The sequence below is a fragment of the Panulirus ornatus genome, chromosome 10 (assembly GCF_036320965.1).
Source record: "Panulirus ornatus isolate Po-2019 chromosome 10, ASM3632096v1, whole genome shotgun sequence".
In the NCBI taxonomy this organism is placed as follows: domain Eukaryota; kingdom Metazoa; phylum Arthropoda; class Malacostraca; order Decapoda; family Palinuridae; genus Panulirus; species Panulirus ornatus.
This window is the reverse complement of record NC_092233.1, coordinates 48,448,879-48,464,346: the sequence shown is the minus strand read 5'-3', so window position 1 is coordinate 48,464,346 and position 15,468 is coordinate 48,448,879. Positions and strand designations below refer to the sequence as shown.

Below are 15,468 nucleotides of genomic sequence, written 5' to 3'. Positions count from 1 at the left end.
ATTGGGGAAGAGCATTGTGGTTTCAGAAGTGGTAGAGAATGTGTGGATCAGATGTTTGCTTTGAAGAATGTATGTGAGAAATATTTACATAAAACAGATGGACCTGTATGTAGCATTTATGGATCTGGAGAAGGCATATGATAAGAGGTCATAGAGATGCTCTGTGGAAGGTATTAAGAGTATATGGTGTGGGAAGTAAGCTGCTAGAAGCAGTGGAAAGTTTTTATCAAGGATGTAAGGCATGTGTACGAGTAGGAAGAGAGGAAAGTGATTGGTTGCCAGTGAATGTCGGTTTGCGGTAGGGGTGCATGATGCCTCCTTGGTTGTTTAGTTTGTTTATAAATGTGGTTGTTAGGGAGGTGAATGCTAGAGTTTTGGAGAGAGGGGCACGTATGCAATCTGTTGTGGATGAGAGGGCTTGGGAAGTGAGTCAGTTTTTGTTCACTGATGATACAGCACTGGTGGTTGATTCGAGTGATACACTGCAGAAGCTGGTGACTGAGTTTGGTAAAGTGTGTTAAAGGAGAGTGTTAAGAGTAAATGTGAATAAGAGCAAGGTTGTTAGGTTCAGTAGGGTTGAGGGACAAGTAGATTGGGAGTTAAGTTTGAATGGAGAAAAACTGGAGGCAGTGAAATGTTTTAGATATCTGGGAGTGGATTTGGCAGCGGATGGAGCCATGGAAGCGGAAATGAGTCACAGGGTGGGGAAGGGGGCAAAGGTTTTGGGAGCGTTGAAGAATGTGTGGAAGGTGAGAACGTTATCTCAGAGAGCAAAGCTGGGTATATTTGAAGGAATAGTGGTTCCAACAATGTTATATGGTTGTGAGGCATGGGCTATAGACAGGGTTTTGTGGAGGAAGGTGGATGTGTTGGAAATGAGATGTTTGAGGACAATGTGTGGTGTGAGGAGGTTTGATCGAGTAAGTAATGAAAGGGTAAGAGAGATGTGTGGTAATAAAAGAGTGTGGTTGAGAGAGCAGAAGAGGGTGTATTGAAATGGTTTGGTCACATGGAGAGAATGAATGAGGAAAGATTGACAGAGGATATCTGTGTCAGAGGTGGAGGTAGCGAGAAGTGTGAGACCAAATTGGAGGTGGAAGGATGGAGTGAAAAAGGTTTGAGCGATCAGGGCCTGAACATACAGGAGGGTGAAAGGCGTGCAAGGAATAGAGTGAATTGGAACAATGTGGTATACCAGGGTCGACGTGCTGTCAATGGATTGAACCAGGGCATGTGAAGCATCTAGGGTAAACCATGGAAAGTTTTGTGGGGCCTGGATGTGGAAAGGGAGCTGTGATATCAGTGCTTTACATATGACAGCTAGAGACTGAGTGTGAATGAATGTGGCCTTTGTTGTCTTTTCCTAGCGCTACCTCGTGCGCATGTGGGGGGACGGGGATGCCATATCATGTGTGGTGGGATGGCGATGGGAATGGATGGTGGCAGCAAGTATGAATATGTACATGTGTATATATGTATATGTCTGTGCATGTATATGTAGGTATACGTTGAAATGTATGGTTATGTATATGTGTATATATGGGCATTTAATTATATGCATGTGTATGTTGGTGGGTTGGGCCATTTTTTTTGAGTTTCCTTGTGCTACCTCTCTAACATGGGAGACAACGACTAAGTATAGTAGTTGAAAAAGAAACTTTCTGAATCTAATCCCAGGCCTGGGCTTAGATGCAGAGGTGTCATTTTGAGGCAATCAAGCTGGATCTTAAAGTATTTCTTTGCCTGTTGGGGGTAAACTCTAGAATGTCTGGGACATCTTGAAATTCAGCAGGTGGACACATATATCTTTGATAAAGGTCTAGGGTGTTATTGGAATTTTCAGCCACCCCCTATCAAGAAGATTTTTAGGACAACCTCATTTCAACTTTTATAGGATTACGCTGATATGCTAGGACATTGTAGAACCTGTGATGGAACTGGGCTTGATCTAAACCATTTTTCTGGGCCTGCTTGAAAAGAATTTAAACTGATAAAGTATATGGGATTTGTCCTTTCTAAACAGTCTACCATAAAGTGCAAGTTCAGTTTACCACTGGATTATACAGTAAAACTGGACCACCATCATGAACTAAAAGGATGCTTACTAACACTTTATGGTTTAACTCAAAATGAATAAGTTATTGGCTTTCATTATGGTTCTCAAGATATGGCACTTCATGTTGGTGGTCTTCACCTTGTGTTTGATCCAAGTAAAGTGTTCACGGGATTATATGATAGTAGATAAAAGAGTAGTAAGGTATTGGACTAGACTTTTGAGTTGTGTACACCTTTCAAGAAGTGGGTTTTATCACAACCTGTACAAGCCCTACTTGATTCCCACTCAGAACTTTACGTGGCTAGGGATTGATGAGTGTTCTCAGGCAGGTCTTTTTCTCATGTATCTAAAAACAAAGCTCCGGACTACTTATTTTCTTTATTGGTTTTGTGGTTCCAGACCTTAGTACATTTATTTCAATTGATACAATTTCTGATGAAGTCAGTTTATAAACTCTGTGCTGTGGCATACTGAGGTTGCAGGCCAAAATGGTTACTTTCAGGGTAAATAAATTAATGCAGTTGGCAGAGATCCTCCAGGATCGTTGAGTGACATTGGGATGGGTTGCTATAGATGTGTCAGTTTTTCAAATCTTTATTTTGGTGGACTGACAAGAGAGTCTCCAATACCCTTGCCATGGAGAGCTTTTAATTTTTTTCTGTTGGTCTGGGTTGACACATCAAATCAAGGATGAGACTTTCAATCTTTGAAGGGTCATGAACAGAAAAAGAACTAATCATTGGTTCCATGGTTTTCATCTAAAATATCCTGAGTCAGAGTTTAAAAGGGTCTGTTGGCAGATGAACAGATTTTTGTGCAGATGCCTTCCCCTCTTAAAGTAAATTAAAAAACACAAACAAACAGTGGAACTGTCTCAGGTCTTTTTTCCGAGCTTTCTTTTAAGAAGCATATAAAGATGCTTTCAAGTGGATTTTCCTGTTATACCCCAAGGAGTAGCATCTTAGGTGGATTGTTATGCAACTAAGGCCAGTATCTGACTACTGATGTATTTCTGCACTTTACGACATAGGAGCTTTTGCACCAGTTACTCTGTTACTGTTTAAAGTGATTGTAAATGAATGTATGTAATCTCCCAATAATCTTCTGGGAAACAGTCTTCACAGGCTTAGATTTTTCTTGTTTTTGTCTATGGTACTTCTAAATGGAACAAACAACTATAGTGTCAGGAACTCCTCAAGTACCTAAGAGTCCTGTATAATAATGCTCATAACCTTGTTTTAACATGAGCAACATTTGAGAATTGAAGAGTAAACTCTTAGAATGACACTGTTTCTCTATGGTTTGACACTAATGCTTGTCACTAGCTGCAGAGTTGAAAAAATCATATTTTATTTACCATGCACAATATTCTTTTACTTTGATAATTAGATATTTGAAGATTTTTTTTTTTTTTTTTTTTTTTTTTTTATACTTTGTCGCTGTCTCCCGCGTTTGCGAGGTAGCGCAAGGAAACAGACGAAAGAAATGGCCCAACCCCCCCCCCCCATACACATGTATATACATACATCCACACACGCAAATATACATACCTACACAGCTTTCCATGGTTTACCCCAGACGCTTCACATGCCTTGATTCAATCCACTGACAGCACGTCAACCCCGGTATACCACATCGCTCCAATTCACTCTATTCCTTGCCCTCCTTTCACCCTCCTGCATGTTCAGGCCCCGATCACACAAAATCTTTTTCACTCCATCTTTCCACCTCCAATTTGGTCTCCCTCTTCTCCTCGTTCCCTCCACCTCCAATACATATATCCTCTTGGTCAATCTTTCCTCACTCATTCTCTCCATGTGCCCAAACCACTTCAAAACACCCTCTTCTGCTCTCTCAACCACACTCTTTTTATTTCCACACATCTCTCTTACCCTTACGTTACTCACTCGATCAAACCACCTCACACCACACATTGTCCTCAAACATCTCATTTCCAGCACATCCATCCTCCTGCGCACAACTCTATCCATAGCCCACGCCTCGCAACCATACAACATTGTTGGAACCACTATTCCTTCAAACATACCCATTTTTGCTTTCCGAGATAATGTTCTCGACTTCCACACATTCTTCAAGGCCCCCAGAATTTTCGCCCCCTCCCCCACCCTATGATCCACTTCCGCTTCCATGGTTCCATCCGCTGCCAGATCCACTCCCAGATATCTAAAACACTTCACTTCCTCCAGTTTTTCTCCATTCAAACTCACCTCCCAATTGACTTGACCCTCAACCCTACTGTACCTAATAACCTTGCTCTTATTCACATTTGAAGATACTGCAAGGTTTTTTTATTCATAATGCATTTTATAATGTCAAAGCAAAATAATTTTAGTGTCATGTCTCAAAAGCATTGGCAAAATACATGTGGATTTGTATGCTGATGGTGAGCTTGTGAACAAAAACATCTTTGATTCAGTACGTGCTTTGGCCTCATTTACCTCACCTTGCTATTTTTTGTGCTTACAGAAAATTATTGAGCAAGGAGGTTTGACACCTCACCAGGTGCTTAGTGTAGATTAGATTGAGTTGCTTTTGGAAAAGAATGACAGTCAAGACATTCATTACTAAGGAAGACATAGGCTGCTCCAGGGTTTAAGGCCATCCAAGATCACTGTACCCCTCAGCTTGGAGGGAATGCTGAGGGAGATTTTAAGCGTAGACAAGCCTTTGCTACAGTTTCATTCAGAAAATCCCAGGGCTTTGAAGAGTTTTGTAAAATCAGCAGTACCGTTGATTTGATAACATTTGCTTAATCAAACAATCCAAGGGTGACAAAGACAAAAAGATCATTCCTCCCCATCCCTCAACAACACATTAATCCCTTATCACATTTTTGGGTAAATATCCATTTGATTTTGTTTGCTGTACCCATAATTATGGCAATGATTGCTGAATCACATAATTTAGAGGGTGACAAAGACAAGCTTGTTGCAGCCACCCACTAACCCTCGCTCTATCAGATCGCACTCCAGCTACACCTCTGACCCATATCACCCCTATTTCAGTTATCATCTCTTGAATTTCATCTGTATTTGTGATGTGGCAGTAAAAGCTGCCGAATCAGATGATTTAGGGGGTGATGTAGACAAGCCTAGTGCACCTCTCTTAGCCTGCCAATAACCTTTTTTCTATTACAGTAGCCCTTCCAACTTTCATCATCACCTTTTTCAGCAAGTTTTCATTATTTGTAACCTTAACTATCACAACAGAGTTGTGAGCTGCTATTTCAAATATAGTCCTTACATTAGAATTAGAGTGGGAAAGTTGTTGCTCAGGAATGTGACCCTCATATACCATGGGTTGCAGTTGCTTGAATAATGACAAATCATTGAAGCATTATTAGATCTCCAGGAACACATCCATGTCACAGTGTGGCTTGTTGGTGTATCATACCCCAAAATTGATACCTCTGGCTTTTACTAGATCACCTCAACCTTTTTGCAGGATCCTGACCTAAAAGCTCTGGGCTCTGGGTCCTGGAGCATATATGCATTTTTTTTCCCAGCACTTTTCGTTTGGAAAACTTTCAATCGTACCTTGTAGAAACTGAATCCTCAGATGTGACAGAAGCCTTGTATTGGAGTTTTTCATGATAAGAATATGGCTAGTAACTCCTTACCATTCTTTAAGAATGCTTACAAGAACCCCATTCACTGGGCTTTAGTATTACTATGTTGGGACCTTTCTGGAGTTAACCTCTCAGATCTTGTCTCTTTGGAGACTAATTCCTGAACTACTACAACCAAGTGGGACCTTTTAAAAGTCCAAGACTTTGAAAATCTAAAATTCTGTCTAGCATGTAGCTCCTCAACTGTATATCATATACACTATGTCTCAATTGAATTTTGTATATTTGCATTAAGCTAAGTTGTATCAGGTATTGTCTATATGCGAGGGTTATTGGGAAAATTATTGCTCAGGAACCTAACCTTCATATAACATGGGTTGAAGTTGCACAAGAACACCATTCTTTTTGGTAGCTTGAAATTTAGAACTAATCATAAGATTTTTTTTTAACTCCTCAAAGCCTTTAGATGAATATTTTCACAGGCTGAGCACAGCTTATAATGGATATTTACACATTGAGTTTGAAGCCTCTATTTCAAAGTTGCACGCTGATCCTTGATGATGGCTAAAGTGGGAGTGCATGATGATTTTTCCCCACAGTCAGTCATCTTACAGCTATGCCAATGAGAGCACATTTTCATGAGTTTTCTGAAAAGCAAATTGAATGGCTTTTAGCAAGACTTAGAATACTTAGCAGATGATCCTGAATTCATTGACTATGATTATCTGTGTACTTATGTGGAGAGTTATTTTATGGATACTGACTCTTTCAACATTGAAAGTTGACAAAGATGAGGCAGGAGAACAAATATTCTAGTATTATACTTAACCCCCGTCTCCCGCGTTAGTGAGGTAGCACAAAGAAACAGATGAGGAAAAGGCCCAACCCACCCACATACACATGTATATACATAAACGCTCACACACGCACTTATACATACATGTACATTTCAACATAAACATACATATACATACACAGACATATAGACACATGTAGATATCCATACTTGCTGCCTTTATCTATTCCCGTCGCCACCCTGCCACACATGAAGCAAATTGAATGGCTTTTAGCAAGACTTAGAATACCTAGCAGATGATCCTGAATTCATTGACTATGATTATCTATGTACTTATCATGTGGAGAGTTATTTTAAGGATACTGACTCTTTCAACATTGAAAGTTGGTGAAGATGAGGCAGGAGAACAAATATTCTAGTATTATACTTAACCTCCGTCTCTTGCGTTAGTGAGTTACATACACAGACATATAGACACATGTAGATATCCATACTTGCTGCCTTCATCCATTCCCGTCACCACCCGGCCAAACATGAAATTACCCCCCCCCCCCCCCCCCCCCCCCCCCCAAGCGAGGCAGTGCCAGGAACAGACAAAGAAAAGGCCACATTCGTTCAAACTCAGTCTCTAGCTGTCATGTGTAATGCACCTAAACTACAGTTGCCTTTCCACATCCAGGTCCCACAGACCTTTTATTTTAATGGTTTACCCCAGATGCTTCACATGTCCTGATTCAGTCCATTGAGAGCACATCTACCCTGGTATACCACATTGTTCCTGTTCACTCTGTTCCTTGCATGCCTTTCACCCTCCTGTATGTTCAGGCCTTGATCGCTCAGAATCTTTTTCACTTCACCCTTCCACCTCCAATTTGGTCTCCCACTTCTTCTTCCCTCCTCCTGACACATATATCCTCTTTGTCAATCTTTCCTTAATCATTCTCTCCATGTGTCCAAACCACTTCAACACACCCTCTTCTGCTCTCTCAACCACACTCTTTTTATTACTGCACATCTCTCTTACCCTTTCATTACTTACTCGATCAAACCTCCCCAGACCACATATTGTCCTCAAACATTTCATTTCCAACACATCCACCCTCCTCCACACAACACTATCTATGGCCCATGCCTCACAACCATATAACATTGTTGAAACCTCTATTCCCCTCAAACATACCCATTTTTGCTCTCTGAGATAATGTTCTCACCTTCCACACATTCTTCAACACTCCCATTACCATTGCCCACCTATCCTTGACAGCACTATTTTTAGATAATCAAGAAATATCTTATAGCTAATGGAATACTGCTGTGGGAAAAAAAAGTTTTTTCACCCTGTAAAAGCTACCTTTTCCCCCTTTTCTATGGATACTGGCATTTTAAGATGTACTCTGTTAATCCTTTTTATCAAAGGTATATATCTTGGTAATTAAGTTGTAACTAGTAAGCAATAAGACCAGAGAATGGAAGCAGTAATAAGATCAGGAATTTTTTCTCATATGTTAGCTTATCAGAAATCCATTTGAGACGTTAGTACACCCTTGCACATGATTTTTTTGTCTTGCCTGTATTGTAGCTAAAGCCCTGGTTGATGATTGTATCTATGCTCAAGGATAATTTATCCTAAGCATATTTACTATCAAATTTTATGTCATTTCAATTTTTTTTGTTTTTCAACTCTTTTTGGATGCATTTTCCCCAGAAAAAGTACGAGTTGTACTTCTTGCCTTTATTGTAGCTAAAGCACTAGTTGATGATTGTATCCGTACTCAACGATAATTTATCCTAAGCATATTTACTATCAAATTTTACATCATTTTAATTTTTTTGCTTTTTAACTCTTTTTGGATGCATTTTTCCCAGAAAAAGTAAAGGTTGTACGTCTTTAATCTGGCAATCTTGAGACATGGCCATTGCTGGATCACAGAAAATGCAGGAAAACAGAAATTTACCCCTTTAAAGGCCCTCAGATGAACACTTACAGAATACCATCAGCTTGGTTTTATGTGTTCCTGCAGCATTGCTGTAGCCAAAAATTGTTACCCTATGTTTGGAATACTTACCCCAGATGGAGACTCCTCAGTATCTTGGGCAAGGGTTTTTCATCGTATAAAATGCCAATACAGGGTAGATTCAACTTTATGCACTTGTTCTAGGGCTATTAGAAATTAACAAGTCTGTTAATTGGCTCAGCTGCAGTGTAAACAGATTTTAGTGCCTTAGCACTGCTAACAGTGCTACCCTGGTGGCAGATCCACAAACTAATGGCAGCAGATTCAAAACTTGCCAGACCATGGGAGTTGCCAGACCACAGAGTGCCAGAATAGGGAGGTACAACCTGTATGCTGAACACAAAATTTTTTATGGCTAAGTAATGTAAAAGCAGCACAGTGGAGGAAAGCATATTTCAAAACCATTCTCTTTTCAATGTTCAAAATTGTTCAATAGTGTAGTATTGTATTAAAAGTTATTCAGAGATATGAACTGTTCGATATTGTCAAAATTTATCCAATCCTTACTTCCAAATTACATTTTATTATTTTTCATGATAGATTCCAATATTTTGAAATGTTTATTTCTCTCCAAACAAACCATTTTATTCTGTTTACTTGCACTGTACATACCCACTGTAAGCTTATGCATGTGTATAATTTGTCTGCATTTTGTTTTAACATGCAGTGCAATATGGCATGTGCTTGGAATTTGGGAAGATGATTTACTTGTACCTTCTAACCTGAATAAAGGAAAAATGCTCTGAAATTTATACCAAAGTGGACACAAATGGAAATTCTTGCCACAAATAAAAATAGGGCCCTCCTATGCATTCCTCAAGGTGTGTGACAGGGATAAGTCAGTACACGGAGGAGGGGCCGTGGACATTAAAGTGCATTTAGAATGAATTCTCATGAAATATGTCCGGTTACTTAATGAAATATATCCATCTATCTATCTCTGATGCCAGTTCCAATTGGAATTCCCTCAAAGGAGTGGCCACAGCAATAGATTCACCATAACAAGTGAGCTCCATTGCTGCTTCTTAGCCTTAATGCTTCACCCTTAACAGGCTACTTGCAGAGAGCAACTCTAGTGCAGTGTTTGCTGAGGCTCCTGCCTAATAAGTGCTTCACCCTTAACAGGCCACTGGCAGAGGGCAACGCTAGTGCAGTGTTTGCTGAGGCTCCTACGTAATGTTCCTACTGACTACTTTTATCTAATACTCCTTCTAACTACATCTACCTAATGCTCCAACCTAAATGTTCATACCAACTACTGTCTACTGCTCCTACCATTTTGATGAAAGGCAGGGCTAGTGCATAGTGCTCAATGCAGGATAAACTAGAGTTATGAAGAATGAGCTGTGTGAGTTAAGTGTTGTCAAGTATTATGTTTAACAAGGAGAGATTGTACGTTTGTGGACAGAATGCCAGTAGTCCACATGCTAGGCAGAAAGAAAAAGAAAAGACCTGGATCAGAGGAGTGCAACTTGACATCCACTGAAGTACTGGCTGATTAAGCAGGTGTCACTAACCTTCCCAATACCCAGGTGGGTAAACTGGTAATATACCTCCCAGGTAATATACAGACTGGCAAGCATCTTTTCAAAATAATGTAACAGCAGAATTTTTGTTTACAGACTTTGTCTGTGAAGATTATGTGCTAATATCTTTTGGTGAACATGCAGGTGACTAATTCAAAAATATGTTTCCTAATTCAGAAATTGCCAAATGCTATTCCTATAAATGAACAAAAATTACAAGCCATATAAAAGTTTGGACATACCAGGTGTGTGTGTGTGTGTGTGTGTGTGTGTGTATGTGTATTTGTGTGTGTGAGTGACAGGGATGATGTATGTGTCAGAAGTGAAGGGAACAATGAAAACAGGAGGCCAAATTGGAAATGGAAGGTTTGAGTGAAAATGGTTTTTAGCAGTTGGGGCCTGAACGTGCAAGAAGGTGGAAGGCATGTGCAGAATGGAGTGAATTTGAATGATGTGGTATACTAGGATCACCGTGCTGTCACTGTACTGAACCAGGGCATGTGAAATGTCTGGAATAAACCATGGAAAGGTCTGTTGGCCTAGAGGTGTTTGGCAGCTGTAGATTATTGTACCCCAGAAATTTTTCTAAATGGCTATTCTAAACTGCTGCAGTGGTTGAAGATCCAGTAGAAGATGCTCAAGATATTTTGCTGAGAGATTATGTTTATTGGTATTTTTTTTTTTTAGGGAGACGTTTAGAAGCAACTTTGTAAAGAATTAAAGATGATGTAAATTATGTTATGTACTTGATATGTGGCACCAGTACAAAAAAAGATGAAACAGGGTTTTATGATGACTTATGTACTTGATATGTGGCACCAGTACAAAAAAAGATGAAACAGGGTTATTAACTTTGTTCTTTGGGGAGGTTAGAATAGTACTGTAAAATTTCTGGTAAAACGTGTTGATTGAAAGGTATGTTCATTTCAGTAGAAGTTTGATGAAATGGCAGTATGTTAATTTCAGTAGAAGTTTGATGAAATGGCTTTTTTTGATAACATGATGCTGTTGTATAAAGTGAATTATTACGCACACATAATTTATTGTTTTTACTAAGTATCGTTTATGATTAAGCTAAATACTCTTGTTTCTTGTAGGTGTGCAGAGTCGGCAGAGTTATGTGCTCGAGTCTGTTCCAGCAAGAAACAGACGACTGGCTCTGCAAGAGAGCTCAGGATCCAGGAGACGTAATTCATCACTGAATAGTCGTGGTAACAAATCCATTGCATCCCCAAGAACTCACTCTCGTGTTGGTGATAACTCCAGTAGAATCAAGAAAGTTCCCCCTGTTATTCCTGAAAAGGAGAATGAATTTATGAAACAGAAAGATGGGATTGGAGAAAACAAAGAGAGAAAAACAGGATCCCATATACCAGGCACAGATGGAGCACAAGTAGGTGTTGTGAAGGCTGTTCAGAATATCCGTATTTGTGAATCTAAGCCAAAGAGAAGGTTTGAGAGTACCCGTGAGGGAAGGATTCGTACAAAAAAGATGAAGATAATAGGTACTGCATCCCCAGATGCCAGCAGCAACATTAATGATAACAACAACAACAACTCAGAAGTGAAAATGGAGATGGTTAGTTTTAATCAACTGATTTACTTCTTATTCCCATATTTAGATTGCTTTTGCAAGAATTTAGTTTTTTATTTAGATTGTTTTTGAGTTGTGCGTAACGTTAAATTGTTTGACATCATTATGCATTACTTGTTAGTAGTGTAGGGTTTTTACATTTAGTGGAGTTCAGAGATGTGTTTTCATGTTTTCAGTCAGTATTAAGAACTCTGGGAAGGATTTTTTCCCCTAGAGTGCTTTGATAATGATGAAATTGATTTTGGTTTATTAATTTTTATGGTTATTTGTTCATAGGAGGAAAGTCAGCGTATCACAAGTCCACCTATTCACCAAGTGGTTTCACATGATCATGGGTACCTAAAAGCTGCACCATCTGTCAGATATGACTCAGCAGAACAGGGAGACATGGGCCTGAGTGAGATCATCAACAGTGATGGTCCTCAGATGCATTTAGGCTCAAATTCTGCACAGGTACTAATTTTTTTCAAGATAAGCTCAACATCTTGTGTAGCACAGCCCCATTGATATTATGCTGGACTCTTCTTATTTTTTGACTTGTAAAGAACAAGATTTGATGGTTGCAGAGTTGAAAATTAGTTATATCAATTTATTAATTGTTTGGTGGAGGGAAGAGTGAGTAGTGGGGTTAGGGAAAGAAAAAATGAGATGTTTGAAAGAAGCAGTGAAAGTAAGAGTATTAGTGAACCTTAGAGTATGAAAACTATTTTGGAAGGAGATGAATAGGTTGATGAAAACAACAGAACAAACAGAATTGACAGTGAGAACTGGTGTAGACATGATGAGACAAAGAATATGTGAAAAGGAAATCAAGTGAGTATTTTGAAGGACTGCTACATTTTTTTTAATGATAGAAGGCCAATGGTGTACATTTACATTTAATGAAATGCAGTAAAGCTTTAAAAGTGGATAGGATTGCAGATGAGCTTCTTAAAGTAGGGGATGACAGTGCTTTTGATTGGTTAGTATGGCCAGTGGTGTACATTTGCATTTAATGAAATGCAGTAAAGCTTTAAGAGTGGATAGGATTGCAGATGAGTTTCTTAAAGTAGGGAATGACAGTGCTGTTGATTGGTTAGTATGACTGCTCAGTATGCATATACCCCAACGTGAGGTGCTAAACCCATTAAAGGCAGGTGACATTACCTAACATTCATACAGTAGAAGCCAGGCAGTTACATAACACTGGGACATTTTGTGTCATATTTGTTTTGAATTTTGTTGACATGGCATCACTGTTATCTACTATCATGACCTCTGTTTACCTTTGCTCACCCATAAGCAGTCAGTGCCAGTATTAGCTATTATCTAACATCTGTATAGTAGGAGGTGGGCATTGTTATGTAATGCTGGGCCTTTTTATGTCATAATTGTATAGGGAAATTGTGTGATATTGCATTTCAGACTTGTACTGTCATGCTCTCTATTTGTACATGCCTATAAGCAGCCACCCACACTCACCCAGCCGGGGTTAATGTCAGTATTAGCCAAGACTGGGAGGAAAGGAAGTGCGTAGCACTCCTCCCCTCCTCCCACAGCCAGCTATGATGCAGTATCACATAAGAAACACCTCTTACCTTTTTTTTTCTTCCAATTTTTTTTGTTTATGGATGTATTGGCTTATTCCTCAATACTTTACTGTTTGTAAAATATGCTGCCTTACACAAATGTTTAAAGAAAAAAACATCGTCTGCCTTTAATGGGTTAAGGAATGACAGTGCATGTTGAGTGCACTTATTAAAAGACAAGTGTTACAAAAATGAAGGTAGGAATTATGAAGTAACTTTGTGAGGATTCGGAAAATTTGTCAAATTTGATAGTGCTAAAATGCATTTTTGCCTGTATCTTTTCATATGTCACCCTTTTCCCTCCATTCATTTTAAAATGCCACAATTCACCATACAATAAGATAAGCATGTTAGGCATAACCCTATCTCTTACTCTATCCTGGAAACACCATATAATCAGCCTACAAAATTTGTTTCTCCAGAGTTTGGGGTGTTGATTAGGAGCCATAATTGTTTCTCTTGTGAGCAACTGTTTAGTATCTACTGAGGGTCTTATTTTAGGTTGCTTTTACTCCACCTTATGTCTCATTTATTCTCCTGGCATCATCTCTTTCCAACCATCCCTAACTGTTGATTGTAATGTTGCTGCCTTCTTCCTACTCTACAGGTATTATTTTGGCTATTTCTGTTGTGAGTTGTGTGCCTGTGTCCCTGCCACTAAGGCTTGGACCGGTGATTCATGTCTAGTTGCTGCTACCCATAGTTCTTTTGTAGAAACCAGCCACATGAGGATTTACTCTTTTGTTACCTACCCGTTCCCTTGAACAGTGAAGCCGTGGGGCTCTAACATCTTTCATTTACCTCCCTATGACTGATTTTCCTTTAAAAGTCAGATCAGACACGTTAGGAGCTGTGACTAGTCACTTCATTTTTTTTACGCAACTATCCTTCCACTTGAGGTGTATTATGTTTTTCTTGCCATATGCACTATGGGAAAATAAAGTAGGTAAATGATCTTGGCTAAGAGAATGGCAGTTAAGAGTTTGCTGTTATGCTCAGAGCAGCTGATTAGGGAGGAGCAGTGTGGTTTCAGGAGAGGTAGATGTACAACCAGATTTGTTCATTGAAGAATCTGCTTGAGACATAACTGGAAGACGAGAGTAACTTCTAACTGGCATATGTATATCTAGAGAAGGTTCATGATAGAATTAATGCATATAACAATTTGTTATATGCATTATCTTGTTATATGATCATTATCTTGTGGAGGCGAAGGTGATGATTTGTAGGGGTTTTCAGAAAAGAAGAGAGAATGTTGGGGTGAAGAGAGTGGTGAGAGTAAGTGAGCTTGAGAAGGAGACTTGTGTGAGGAAGTACCAGGAGAGACTGAGTACAGAATGGAAAAAGGTGAGAACAAAGGAGGTAAGGGGAGTGGGGGAGGAATGGGATGCATTTAGGGAAGCAGTGATGGCTTGCGCAAAAGATGCTTGTGGCATGAAAAGCGTGGGAGGTGGGTTGATTAGAAAGGGTAGTGAGTGGTGGGATGAAGAAGTAAGATTATTAGTGAAAGAGAAGAGAGGCATTTGGACGATTTTTGCAGGGAAAAAATGCAAATGAGTGCGAGATGTATAAAAGAAAGAGACAGGAGGTCAAGAGAAAGGTGCAAGAGGTGAAAAAGAGGGCAAATGAGAGTTGAGGTGAGAGAGTATCATTAAATTTTAGGGATGATAAAAAGATGTTTAGGAAGGAGGTAAATAAAGTGCATAAGACAAGGGAGCAAATGTGAACTTCAGTGAAGGGGCTAATGGGGAGGTGATAACAAGTAGTGGTGATGTGAGGAGATGGAGTGAGTATTTTGAAGGTTTGTTGAATGTGTTTGATGATAGAGTGGCAGATATAGGGTGTTTTGGTCAAGGTGGTGTGCAGAGTGAGAGGGTTAGGGAAAATGATTTGGTAAACAGAGAAGAGGTAGTAAAAGCTTTGCGGAAGATGAAAGCCGGCAAGGCAGCGGGTTTGGATGGTATTGCAGTGGAATTTATTAAAAAAGGGGGTGATTGTATTGTTGACTGGTTGATAAGGTTATTTAATGTATGTATGATTCATGGTGAGGTGCCTGAGGATTGGCGGAATGCTTGCATAGTGCCATTGTACAAAGGCAAAGGGGATGAGAGTGAGTGCTCAAATTACAGAGGTATAAGTTTGTTGAGTATTCCTGGTAAATTATATGGGAGGGTATTGATTGAGAGGGTGAAGGCATGTACAGAGCATCAGATTGGGGAAGAGCAGTATGGTTTCAGAAGTGGTAGAGGATGTGTGGATCAGGTGTTTGCTTTGAAGAATGTATGTGAGAAATACTTAGAAAAGCAAATGGATTTGTATGTAGC

The 15,468-nt window shown here is 39.5% G+C and overlaps 1 protein-coding gene across 7 annotated transcripts in view; it reads left to right on the top strand.

The window, feature by feature from the left end:
* LOC139750936 (uncharacterized) overlaps nt 1-15,468 on the top strand; it is a 244,969-nt gene that overhangs the window by 85,803 nt on the left and 143,698 nt on the right. For 6 of the 7 annotated variants that reach the window (XM_071665850.1, XM_071665849.1, XM_071665848.1 and 3 more), the window contains 2 exons: nt 11,080-11,561; nt 11,853-12,029. In XM_071665850.1, the coding sequence (XP_071521951.1) occupies nt 11,080-11,561; nt 11,853-12,029 (659 nt within the window). The remainder of the gene's footprint in view (nt 1-11,079; nt 11,562-11,852; nt 12,030-15,468) is intronic. The other variant, XM_071665854.1, reaches the window with a different exon arrangement.